Source organism: Sceloporus occidentalis, unplaced genomic scaffold (assembly GCF_023333645.1).
Source record: "Sceloporus occidentalis isolate IW3139 unplaced genomic scaffold, rSceOcc1.0.p SCAF_24, whole genome shotgun sequence".
NCBI classification, from domain to species: Eukaryota; Metazoa; Chordata; class Lepidosauria; order Squamata; family Phrynosomatidae; genus Sceloporus; species Sceloporus occidentalis.
Window position 1 is genome coordinate 897,395 of NW_028317004.1, and position 13,897 is coordinate 911,291.

General features: G+C 45.5%; 1 protein-coding gene across 1 annotated transcript in view; it reads left to right on the plus strand.

Annotated features, from left to right (window-relative positions):
- Positions 1 to 13,897, plus strand: part of LOC149300458 (T cell receptor alpha chain MC.7.G5-like) — a 110,022-nt gene that overhangs the window by 65,148 nt on the left and 30,977 nt on the right. Inside the window, exon 4 of the mRNA XM_089484981.1 lies at positions 13,656 to 13,667. Coding sequence (XP_089341107.1) covers positions 13,656 to 13,667 — 12 coding nt within the window. The remainder of the gene's footprint in view (positions 1 to 13,655; positions 13,668 to 13,897) is intronic.

The following is a 13,897-nucleotide window of genomic DNA, read 5'->3' on the forward strand; positions in this document are numbered from 1 at the left end:
CTTCAGGGTAACACGTAGCATAGTCTACTATTACCAATATGTACTGGTGTCCTCTGGCAGATTTTACAAGAGGGCCCACAAAGTCCATAGCAATGCGTTCAAATGGAACCTCTATAATAGGTAAGGGCACTAATGGACTACGGTACGCTGTAAAAGGGGCAGTTAACTGGCAATCAGGACAGGAGGAACAATAATTTGTAATTGACGCCATTACACCTGGCCAATAAAACCTCCTGAGGATTCTCTCTTTTGTTTTTTCAACCCCTAGGTGCCCTCCGAGAATATGGCTGTGTGCAAGATTTAATACTGTGTGTCGGTATGCCTGGGGTACCAATAGTTGTTTAACCGCCTCTAATTTCTCAACTCTATACAGTAAATCATTGTCTACCTCAAAATATGGATAAGTCCGGGTTTTTCCAGGATTAACAGGGGTCCCATTCCTCATAGTGATCTGGTTTCTTGCCTCAGATAAAGTGGGGTCCTCCCACTGTGCAGCTCTGAAGTTACCCAGGTTACCTTCTAGGTCAGTCAATTCTACATCAGGCTCCGTGATATTAGAAGGACCTGCCTCACTCTGCTCAGTGTTACTCCCCACTAGGGTTTCAATAGGGGTTGAGGGCTTGTTCCTAGCAGCAGCTTCTCTGTCCAAGTCATCCCCCAATAAATCTGAAAAGGGAAAGTCACTAACAGCGCCCTCTACTGGTACTGAGTTAACCGTTTCAGCAGTTGTCCATAAAGTCAAAAAATAAGGAAAATCCCTGCCAACTATCATCTATGATTTACAGTACCACTTTGCATTTCAATAATCACCTCAGCAGTGGGGTACTGGTGTATGTCCCCATGTATACAGGCAACCTCTAGATTCTGGGAGTCATCTATTGGAGTGTTTTTTAACAGACTCTGGTCTAGAAGTGTAACCATACTCCCGAATCTAGTAAAGCATTTACTTCTTTTCCCTCTACCTTTAAAGTACACCAGGGATGGCCCTTCAGACACTCATTTTGTGTGACAGTATATACAGAGCGAGAGAAAAGTGAATAAGCACCCCACTGATCGCCAACATTACATTCCATTGCAACAACATTCTCAGGACAGTCTTTTGCAATATGTCCATATTCTTTGCACTGAAAACACTTAATTGTATAATTAGGCATTATTCTTGAGGATGGTGTGGTCTCTTCCAGCCTCACAAAATTCCTGCCTTTTGCTGTAGTGTCCCTAGGGTTGTAAAACCCCATCTGCTCCTCCCGAGACCCCCTTTTCCCTGGATCAGTCTTACCCAATTTACTGGGACTCTGGATCTTCGGGGTCCTAAGTCTCTCCTGGTTAGGGAGTTGCAAAAATTCTCCAGCTGTCACATACCGTTCCACCAAGGCAACTAGTTCATCAGCAGTTTTAGGATCACTCTGGCTGACCCACCGCCTTAGGGAAACAGGCAATCCTCTCAGGGACCGGTCCATCACAAGCTGTTCCACGATGTGGCTAGATGAGTTAACCTCTGGCTGTAACCATTTCCTGGCCAGATGTATTAAATCAAACATTTGTGACCGTACCGCTTTGTCTTGATTATAAGTCCAGGAGTGAAATCTCTGGGCCTGAACCGCTATCGTGACTCCCAGGCAGGCCAAAATTTCTGCTTTCAGCTTACCGTAGTCAGGCTTCTGCAGGCTCCAAATCATAATATGCCTTTTGAGGCTCTCCACTCAGGAACGGTGCTAAAAGGCTTGCCCATTCAGATTCAGGCCAATGTTCTCTTTCAGCTGTCCTTTCAAAAGCCATCAGGTAAGCCTCTACATCATCTGTAGCCACCATCTTTTGCAAATAGTTACTCACTCCCAGAGTCTTAGAATTATGTGGCACTTCTGCAGTATACCTGGCCAGCCTCTCAGATAAGCCCTGGATCTCCTGCTGCATGGCACTAGTAACATTTTGTTGCTCCTCTTTCTGTGCAAGCACCAGTTGCTGCAAGACTGTAATATTTTCTTGCTGGACAGTTGTAGCTTGTTGCTGTGTGGCTGCTGCCTGTAGTAAAGCCTTAATAACATCCTCCATGCTTATGTTTTGTGGTATTGTTTTGTGGTATGTGGTACCCGCATTCTCCACCATATGTGAGCTGGGATCATGTAACCACACAGTCTTAAGGTTTGAAATACCACATAAGGCTGAATTATTTTTAGAATTGTAGTCCTTTTTATTAAAAGGTCTGTAAACAAACATAAATAAAACAAACAAAAAGAAAAGCCTTGCTCTCTGAGCACTTACTGACAAACAAAAAAACTAACTATCGTTGGACGGCTTACCCGCTACCAACAAAAAACATTTAGCACAGACCTTTTTCGTTTAGGAACCGTTCAGCAGATTTGTTTAGGAGAAAATGCAGTCTCACTCACTGCTTGTATGTTTCTGACCTGACTAACTTACAGGGCTCCTTTTTGTAGCAGCCCCCTGCTGCTCATTGGTAACAGGTGAGTAAATCTCTGAACCAGAACTCCTGGACTGGCTGCATCACCTGCTGCAAGTAAACTGTGGAGTGGAGCACTGGCCCTCCCTTCTCTCCAAATGCTCCACCCCAGGGACCCAAACATAACTACAACATCATCATTACTTTGCTGGTAACAAAACATTCTCCCTGGGGTTATCGAATACATTGCACTGCAGTATTTTGTGGGAAATGTACATGTTATCCACCACAATGCCCTGTTCCCTGTCACAATATATATATATATATATAGTTAAAAACGTGATGTAATTATAATATTAATTTATTGATGCTAACTTATTATTATACAGTTTCAGCATGTCAAATATGAATCATTAACTGTTTAATTTTCAATGTCTTATGTTTTTTTAAAAAGCTAAGAAAATAATAATGCTCTAATATGATATCATTATAATCATTATTATGTATCATTAAATGTGCTGATTACGCTTCTACTGCAGAAAAAAAATATGATCCTTGTTCATGTACACTTGTGCCCTCTACAGGATGAAAGTTGTCATTACTGACCCAGATAACTTGCATTGTAAAATAGGCCAATTATCTTAAGTACGGTAGTTTTTTAGAACCACCTAAGATGTTTTACTAACAGTATATTTATATATGCACACATACTGTGTTTTAGTAACTGTAACACAGTGCGGCTAGATTTAATTCTCCATTGGAAGAGAGTAAAAAATATATGCAATGCCAAGTAAGTTGAGCTGCAGAATAGATATTCACGTATGCTTATTTGCTATTGAAAAACAATGTGGTGCTGTAGTGAAATTCTTGTTAAATGCCTGCATGGTCGAATTCAATTGTGCCAGTGTCACACGTCTATATGTCGTTTCTGAGTGCCAGTCTGCTGTCATTATATTCTTCTGTCCAAATATTCTGTCATTATATTCTTCTGTCCTACCAGAATTAGGGGACCTTTTACTATCCAGCAAAACTGGGAATAACCAGGACAGTTTCATAAGAAACAGATTTTAACAATTCATACTTTCATACTAAAATATGTATTCACTGGACGGCATCCCAACACAAAAGAAATACGAACATGGGTATGCAGCAATTTTCTTTTAGTCTAATCTTAAGGCTATATTTTAGCCTCAAGAAATATTTCATTGGCAATGTTGCTTTGATTAATGTATGTATGTTTAGGATGGCTTTCTAAAAACTGAGAGGTTATACTGTAACAGAGAAACATTATTGTTGCAGCAAAGCTTTTGTGCCTTCTGACAATCAAATGCCACGCATATCATAAGTTGATTTAGTCACATACTGCTGATGTTGGTATTTTGTATATTGGTATATTGTATAAATACGAAGATTTTCTTAACAAATAAAATACTGTTAAATATTTAGAAAAAAAATAGAGAGATTGGTGTTCCTTTTGACCCAGTCTATATAATGTGTACCCTTACATAGTCCTTAGTCCTTATATGTGCATAATATAAGTTGGTAAAACAACTGATGGATTGTCCACTTGCTAAAAACACACAAAATATACATGGATGTGGGACAGTAATCTAAAATGTTGAACACTGATAAATATATAAGACAAAAAGAACCTATGTATTGAGTGGGTTAAAACATATTCCATTATTCATGTAGCATTGATGGTTTTCACTTAATGTGTAGTTATATTTGGAGCAGGCACCAAACTAAATGTCAAACCCAGTGTTACTTACCTGCCCCCAGATCCCACGTTGCCGCCACGGAGGAGAGGGAGACCCCCCTCCAATACGCGGCCACCGGAGCTGGCACGGAGGAGAGGGAGACCTCCCTCCAATACGCGGCCACCGGAGCCGGCACGGAGGAGAGGGAGACCCCCCTCCAACGCACGACCTCCGGAGCCGCCACGGAGGAGAGGGAGACCTCCCTCCAACACAGTGCCACCTCCGCCGTCATCTACAGGACTGCCGCGCAGGAGAGGCAGACCTCCTGGAACACGGCGTCCGGTTTCGGCACTCACGCGCCCTCTGGTGGTGAACTCCCGAACTGCAGGCATATATGAAGGGAGATTGCGCCACACTCATCATGGTGGTGATTCCCGGACATTGGAAGTGACGTCATGAGGTTTGGCGGGAGATTTGAACTTCCTCTGTGGTTTCTATTTAAACCTCTTCAGTTCTATCTGACCTTGCCTTCTGTTGGTTGTCTATGCCTTGTGCTAGTGCCCAGATAGCGTTTCCTGATTCCGTATTCCTGTGTATGATCCTGGCTTGTCTGACTTCGTTGATTTCTTGATTCCTGACCTCGGCTACGTTCACGATTATCCTGTTTTCCTGAATCCTGACCTCGGCTCTGTTATACGACTATCCTGCTCTCCGGAATCCTGACCTTGGCTTGTTATACCTGTTCTGTCCTGGAGTCCTACCTGACCACGGTGTCTCCTAACTACTTGTACATGACACCCAGTAAGTAAATTTCACGTGACATGATATTTTGAGGCAATTTTCAGTTCAACTAAATTGTTGTTTCATTATGAATTTTAGTTTAGGCTGCAGTATTAAGCATAGGTAAATGTTTTCATATAATATTTTATTTAGCGCGTTCTGGAATCTGTATTCAGTGCCTAGTGACATTGTTACATAGATGTAGATTATCATAACCATGTTGATGGGGAAATTGCAGTGCACTACAGTGGCCATAATGTACATAGTTTTATCACTGTGTGACAACAACAGAAAACGTATTTTTGGTTTGGGGACTAAAGTGGTAGTTAAACCGCGTAAGTATCATATAAATACCGTATTTGCTCGATTATAAGACGACCCTGATTATAAGACGACCCCCCAAAATCTGAATATTAACTTAGGAAAAAAAGAAAAAGCCTGAATATAAGACGACCCCAAAGGAAAAAAGTTTTACCAGTAAATGTTAATTCATGTAAACTATTTTTTTTAATAAAAGCTATGATTGAGAAAAAGATTTTTTTTGTTTTTATTTCTTGTATTTTCCAACCTGTCCCCCAGTTACGCACATCTGCCCCCAGGCTTGCCACTCCAATATGGCACTGTGGCCCATGATATGCCTTTTAACCCTCTATATGCCACTGTGCCCCATGGTATGCCTTTTGACCCCCTATGTGCCACTCTGCCTCCAGAAATGCCTTATACCCCTATATCCCATTCTGGCATTTAGGGGGTTAAAATGCATATTATGGGGCAGAGTGGCATATAGGGAGGTATAAGGCATTTCAGGAGGCAGAGTGGCATTAAGGGAGTTAAAAGGCATTGTATAGAGCACTCTGCCTCCAGAAATGCCTTATACCACTATATGCCACTCTGCCATTTAGGGGGTTAAAAGGCATATTATGGGGCAGAGTGGCATATAGGGAGGTATAAGGCATTTCAGGAGGCAGAGTGCTCTATTAAATGCCCCCTTAACGCCACTCCAGAAATGCCCTATGCCCCCATTTAACACACACACCCTATACCCCCATTTAACTAACTAACTAACTAACACACACACACACACACACTCTCCCCCCCCCCTTCCCCCGCTCTCCCCCCTCTCTTACCGGTGCTTCCAGCCGGGGCAGCGGGTTGACGTCGCCTTCTGCTGCAGCCAGAAGGAGGTGTGGCTAGCAGCGGGGGTTTGTATGCGTCCGTCGCGTATACTTTCCCCGGCTGTCAGAGATCAGAGTTCCCCGCACCGGTGCGGGGAACTCTGATCTCTGACAGTCGGGGAAGGTCTATGCGACGGACGCAGACAACCCCCGCTGCTAGCCACACCTCCTTCCGGCTGCAGCGGACGTTGTCTACGCGGATCGGGTAGACGTCAACCCGCTGCCCCGGCAACACAGCAGGAAGCACCGGTAAGTGTGTGTATGATGGGGGGGGGGGGAGTCGGGTGAGACAGGAGGATCCAGGTCCCCTGCAGCGGTGCGGGGGATCTGGATCTTAGTCTCCTAATCAGACCTCTATTTGAGGTCTGATTAGAAGACGACCCCGATTAGAAGACGAGGGGTATTTTTCAGAGCATTTGCTCTGAAAAAAACCTCGTCTTATAATCGAGCAAATACGGTAAAACCAGCAAGTTACATTAACATAACACCAAAAAAGTATGTGTTTAATATATGAATTGTTTGACAGTATCCCAAAGTAACCACAATATAAACAAATATATAATTACATTTTGTCTGTTATAAGGATATTAAATTGATATATTTAAATTGTCTTAAAACAGTAGAAATACCCATGCTAAAATCTAAAACAGTTTAAACCAGAAGAATATCATCTGTCTTGAAGCATCAAAATTAAATGTGCTGAATTGTATTCAAATATTTATACAATATACAAAATATTATCTGACTGTGTGTAAGTAGCAGGCAGTTACTATAACTCTGTAACAATTTAAAACACATCAAATTAGACAGGTACTAATGAGTGAGAAATCCAATGAGAGTGTGAGTATTCTTCACTAATACTGCCTTAATTATGTTTTGCTAAATGTAAAAGAAATATTTTCTCAATTTAGCTAATAAATGCCAAACTCTTTTACCCTGAGCTGTTATTGATTTAAAAACTAAAAAAATAGGATGCTTGGGTTAACAAGCATTCTCTCACCAGATAGGTTAAAAAAAATCTCATGTTATATTTTTGATATGGTCTGTGTCACTATGATTTATAAAGACACGGAGGCTCCCATTATGCTTATCTCTTTTCTTTATTCCCTCAGCAGCAAAGAAAGAGAAAATGTTAACAAACAGAAAAATGTAGATGTACAAATACACCAATCACAACATATATATCCATAGCCAATGAGGGACCTCCAAGGATATCCCTCCTCCTCCTATATACTCGTCTACATCCTGAACAGCTTCCTCTTTTCTTTGCTGCTCCCTCAGAGATAAGTATTCCTGATTTGTTCTGTCATTACCGATCGGTTTTTACATTATTGTCTTCCTCCCTCCGCCCCCGTTCGTCCGGGGCGGGTGGGCTATGTAATTTCCCGTTGACTGTAGCCTTTTTGTGTGATTTCGGCTTTTTTAAGCTCCGTTTTCGTCCTTACCTTTTCTGTTTTCCTCCGTCTGCCGCTCTGCTTCGTCTCTCTGCGGCCTCCCGGTTTTCTCCCTTCAGGTTTCGCGCATGCGCGTCGTACGTCTGACGCGCGGCGGCCATTTTTGTTCAGGTAAGTTCTTGTTTCTTCTTGCCAGGTCGTTACGCACCGCGGTTTCGTGCCGCGGCGGCCATTTTCTGTCAGTTCCACGTTGTTCTGTCTCTCCCTTCACTTCGCCTTAGTGCTTTTTGCCGGGATTACTCTCGTTTTGCATCGTTCAGGTCGGTTATCGATTGCAATATGTTTCCTTGTAAACCTACTGCTCCTGCTGAGCTGCCAATGACTTCTGGTCAGCGTTCTTCTGGCTCACATGATGAGGGTCCCGGCCCTAATGACTCTCAAGGGGATGCTTTTAATTCTGAGGAGTTTCATTCACTCCTTGATGCTACTATGACCAAATCTGTTAATCAGGCCTTGCAATCTGCTATGGATGTTATGTCTTCCAATATTACTCAGTCTATTGCTTCAGCATTTAAGGCTGTGCAGTTCCCTGTTATGTCTCATAGCCCTGATGTTACTGGCCTTGACAATACTGAGGTTTCTGTAGGGCGTAAAGTCCTCCAAAATTAATAAGACGGACAAGGTACGCCCTGTCACTGAGGAGGTAAGAGAGCCCACCATCGGGCAAAATCGATGTGCAGGTGGAAAAAGGCTAAATCCTTTTCCGACTCGTCTGACTCTGAGTCGGCTTCTGAGGAGGCATCTGATTATTCTGAACAAGCTGATCTCTGCTCTTATGAGGATACTGCTCACGAAGAGGGGGAACAAACTGTTCCCGACCGCCCTGCTGTTGACGGGGATACCCTTGTGGACCCCCGGGGCGAGCCCCTTTTTGATCCGAACGACCTGTAGAACCCTAGGTCGGCGGAGTGGTTCCCGTCACCACACGTCGCTCAGTACGTGGCCTCCAGAGTGCGTAAACCTCTGGATAAAGCGGCTCGCAATAAGCTACGGGCTGAATGCCCTAGGCCGTCCATACCGGACGACGCCTGTGCCACACCCGAGGTGGATCCTAAGATTGCCCAATTTTTGGGGAAAACGGGCTGGAAGTCCAAGAAAGGCCTTGAGTTTTCCCTCAGAAACTGTCAGGATAAAATCCTGGATATCTTGGGTCCGACTACTAGGGCCTTCGAAATGGTGGAGGCTGCTCTATCCGACAACGCCCCGGTAGATCTTATGGAGCTACGTGGCTGGATTCAGCGCATTATCTGCCTTGTCGACAATGCCAATACTGCGGTGGCGTCAGAGAGACGCAAGGCTATCTTGCTTAAGATTGAACCAAAATTGGTCAACATGGCAGTATCTGAGCCTGGCCCACAGGCAGAAAAGGTTTACTTTTTGGCGATTCCTTCGTCAAGGATTTGGGATCTTTTGTTCACACCTTAACGGCTTTGGACAAGGCGCAGTCCAAAATGCGCAAGGTGTTTAGAGGGAAGGTTTTTGGAGGGGCCAGTAGACACAGGGGCCGTCTACCAGGCCATGTTTCCAGAGGATCATATACCGGTCCTCGATGCCCCACACTCTCCAGAGCGCACTTCCAGGAACACAAGCCGACGTCTTCGTCCTTCTTCCCCCAACGCCCGTGGCACAACAGAGGTGCTAGAGGAGCATACCAAGGCCGACGCCCTTATGGTAAGTGCAAACCTAACCTTTTTACCTCCCGTATTTTAGGTCGGGGGCAGACTGCGTTTCTGCTTCAATGCCTGGAGGGCACTAACGGCAGATCCTTGGATCCTCAATACGGTACAGGGATATCACATCGATTTTGTTCAGACCCCGGTTCAATATCAGCTGCCCAGGGTGATACAATTTTAGGAGGCGGACAGGGCTCTGGTTTCCGCGGAGGTCCAGGCGCTGTTTGCCAAACAGGCCATAACCCCTATTTCGGACACGTCTCCAGGTTTCCTGAGCAATTTGTTTCTGGTGGCCAAAAAGGGCGGCGGTGTTCGTCCGGTGATCAACCTTCGCCCTCTGAATGCCTTTGTAACCTATCAGCATTTCAGAATGGAGGGCATTCATTGTCTCAGGGACCTGCTGCAGGTAGGGGATTGGATGGTCAAGCTTGACCTCCAGGATGCGTATCTGACGGTCCCCGTGGCCTTAGAACACCAGGATTTCCTTCATTTTCGGTGGAACTCACAGAAGTGAAAATTCATGAGCCTACCGTTCGGCCTGTCGTCGGCGCCCTGGTGCTTCACAAAACTTCTGAAGCCGGTGGTGGGCAAGTTGCGAGAGCAAGGTGTGCGTCTCATCATCTATTTAGACGACTTGCTCATTATGTCACAAGACGTAGACACTCTCACGATTCATTTGTCATGGACCACAACCCTCCTGCAAAACCTGGGTTTTCTGCTCAATTGGAAAAAGTCGGATCTCACGCCCTCTCGGTCGATGGAGTTCCTGGGTTTCCTAATCGACTCGGTTCACGGGTCCATGCACCTCCCGGCTACCAAGGTGAAGTCGATCAAGAAGGAGATCAGGAGGATCTTGAGACAGCCGGCTATCTCCATTCGGTGTCTGGCGAGGATGATAGGGACGTTGTCGGCGTCCATCCAGGCGATTTTTCCTGGACCTCTGCATTACCGGGCGCTTCAACGGCTGAAGATTCGCTCGTTGCTCCAAGGCCTCTCTTACGATGCGGCCGTTCCGGTCGATTGCGAGGCGAAGGAGGAACTCTCTTGGTGGTTGACTCACATAGATGCTTGGAACGGGAGAGCGATATTCGGAGCTACCCCCGACATCGTCATAGAGTCAGATGCCAGCCTGGACGGTTGGGGAGCGAGGTGCGGTCATTCCTCCACAGGGGGCAAATGGTTGCTGCAAGAGAAGCGGCTACATATAAATTGCCTGGAACTTCTGGCAGGGTCTTTCGCCATTCGGAGTTTTTTGCGAGATTCCTTAAACTGCTCCGTGCTTCTTCGGCTCGACAACGTATCGGCGGTCAGATACATCAACCATTTGGGTGGGACAAGATCTCAGACGCTGTCGGGTCTGGCCAAGGAGTTTTGGCACTTTTTTTCCTGGCACACAATATCTCTGTCCAGGCGGAACATATTCCGGGCCTGAGCAATTCTGTAGCGGACTGAAACTTGCACCATCTCAAGGATTCCGGCGACTGGCGGCTGCTCCATTCGGTGTTCTGCCGGATATCCGACCTCTGGGGTCCGTTCGAGATAGACCTGTTTGCCTCGCGGCTGAACACTTAACTTCCCAGATTTTTCAGTTGGAGGCCGGATCCGGAGGCTTTGGCATCCGATGCTTTTCTGCAGAATTGGTCGTTCCGCAGGAGTTACGCCTTCCCTCCATTTTGCCTTCTGGCACGCACGTTGCTTCATCTTCGGCGGTGCAACACTCTTCTAGTTCTCGTTGCTCCTCTGTGGGCCACTCAACCGTGGTTCCCCACTCTGCTGGGCATGTTGGTGGATATCCCGCGCATGCTTCCCTCCAGTATGGATCTGGTGGTGGATTGGGAGGGGTCTCCTCATCCCCTCCTTTGTCAGAGCCTACTACCCTTGCTAGCTTGGAAGGTTTCCGGGGACCCTGGTATGTCCAGGGAGTTTCGAGATCGACTCAGGAACTCTTGGAGGGAGCTTGGGCTCCAGGGACTAGGTGGGCTTACTGTCATGCCTGGAATGTGTGGGAACGTTGGTGCGTGGGACACTGTGTGGATCCCGTTTCGGCTTCTGTAACAGTGGTTTACGTTTTCTCACTGAATTGTTTGACAGTGGTTTGGCTTACCGCACCATTAATGTTTATCGATCCGCTATCTCCGCGGGGCACGTCGGTGTTGCTGGGGTGCTGTTAGGGAAACTGACTGTTATTTGTCGTCTACTTAAGGGCATTAGGTAGTCTCGCCCTCCTCGTCCTTGTTATTCAGGTTTATGGGACGTTAACATTGTTCTTCGGTTTTTAGTTGCATGGCCTGATAACGCCCTGTTGTCCCTGCAACAGTTATCTGCCAAATTGGTCATGCTGTTTTGTCTTCTGTCTTGCAAACGCGTGTCTGATGTTCGGGCACTGGATATTTCGTCCAGGTCCTTTACCCCAGAGGGTGTTCGGTTTGACATTTCGAGGCGTACCAAGACATCTCTTACCTCGGTTTTCTACCCCCCTTTTCCTCATCACATTCGTTTGTGCCCTGTGGAGTGCCTTCGGGTGTATGAGGAACGGACTGCTCCTTTTAGGGACGTCTCCCGTCCTGAACTGTTTTTGTTGTTTCGCAGGCCTCACTTACCTGTGTCTACGGCCACTCTGGCCCGGTGGGTCAAATGGTTGTTGGACTCTGCTGGAGTTGATACTTCCATTTTTGGCCCCCATTTTACTAGGGCCATGGCAACTAAGGTTGCGTTCCTGGGCTGTCGGCTGTCGGATCTCCTCAAGGCGGCGGATTGGTCCAGGGAATCTACGTTCAGGGAATTTTATTTTAAACCTTTGACTCATTTTTCTGCTACTGTCATTGAACAGCTTTAAACTAGCATAATGGGAGCCTCCATGTCTATATAAATTGCCAGATTTTACTATTTTATGATGTAAAGTCATGATTTATAAAGACACGGAGGCGAGCATTATTCCCATCCTGATTCGTTGTTTTCTTCTTTTTGCTTCTCAGGATCTGGTTTGTATTCCCACCCATTTTCTTTTATTATGTGCTATGTATTATTATTATTATTATTTTTATTATTTTTATTGTGATATTACATTTTATTGTTTATATGGTTGGTGTTCTGTCACTTGGCCGTGAGGGTGTAGTGCTGATGATTGTTTGTTTGGCTCAGTCGACTGATTTTCTTTTTCTTTCAGCTTGAGGATTCCTGATATCCGAGTTTCCGGTTGGTTTCCTGTTTTTCCGTCCGCATGGTGGTTGCCGTGCCGGTTTCGGAGGTTTCTTCGGAGTTTCCAGTTTGTGGTTCGACTGTTTTTCTCCTGCTCTTCGGTTCCGTTCAAAGAAAAGAGGAAGCTGTTCATGATGTAGACGAGTATATAGGAGGAGGAGGGATATCAGTGGAGGTCCCTCATTGGCTATGGATATCTATGTTGTGATTGGTGTATTTGTACATCTACATTTTTTCTGTTTGTTAACATTTTCTCTTTCTTTGCTGCTGGGGGAATAAAGAAAAGAGATAAGCATTAATGCTCGCCTCCGTGTCTTTATAAAGCATGACTTTACGTCATAAAATAGTAAAACCTGGCAATTATACACTGTGTAGATGGAAAATTACTTTTGGATCAGGTACCAAAGTACATGTCAAACCCAGTAAGTCAGAGTATTTTAATTAAATGTGTCATTGCTAATCATGCATCCAGAATCATAAAATCATATGACATATAATCTCTTTTAATCGAAATGAAACATATTGACTGCATTTATTAATGCACATTATTTAAGTAACTGTTTAGTATTACTTCTGATACAGTTTGTTTTTTGACTTCCCTTGTGTCAAAGTGGACACAAAACACTCCATAAAACCCATGTGGACAACATCCGCTGCTATGTCAGGGTGCTGGTATGTGACTGCACAACCCTGGGTGCTCGGCGCCCTGGAGGGTGCGGTCGCCCTGCATCAGGCCCTGTCCATCTCCGCTACTGCGCAATAACCTCTGAACACCATCTTTGGGCGTTCTGGGTCTTGGTAGCCATCTGACCACGGACCCGGGACCTTACAAAAAGTGAGCAAAGAGTTGACATCCAGATTAATGAGGCAGTCTGAGTATAGGTCGATGCCACTGTGAGATTTCATCGGGCTTCTTTGACTGAGCACCGGAAGCTCATGTCACACCGGCGATCCATCATAGAAGCCCCAGCAGAAGTGCCAGGCAGAAGATGATGTTGTCTGTGTGCATCGTACAGATGTTCACACGCTGCCAGAGAGGAGGATTTAGGTCCCCTGCAGAGCTGCAGGGATCCTCCTTTCTGGCAGCCATTGAACATCTATGCAATGCGCGTAGACAACAGCTGCCGGCACTTCCACTGGGGCTTCTATAATGCAGCACTGGAAGGTCATGTCATGCTCACACTCGGTCATAGAAGCCCCAGAGGAAGTGGCAGGAGCGGAGGTTGTCAGAGAGGAGGATCTAGGTTCCATTATAAGATGACCTTGAATATAAGATGAGGGGTACCGTATTTCCCCAAGTATAAGATGCTCCCTTGTATAAGATGCACCCCTATTTTTGGGAGCCAAAGTAAAAAAAAAAAATATTACATAAACTTATTGTACTGGCTGCTTGGACATGCTATGTGTGTGATTGATGTTAGCTGCTAGCAACTGTTAGCAATCGCACTCCTATCATGCTTAGGCAGCAGTACATGCACATCACTTTCAGCCTCCCTGTTCCCCCTCCCTGTGCCCC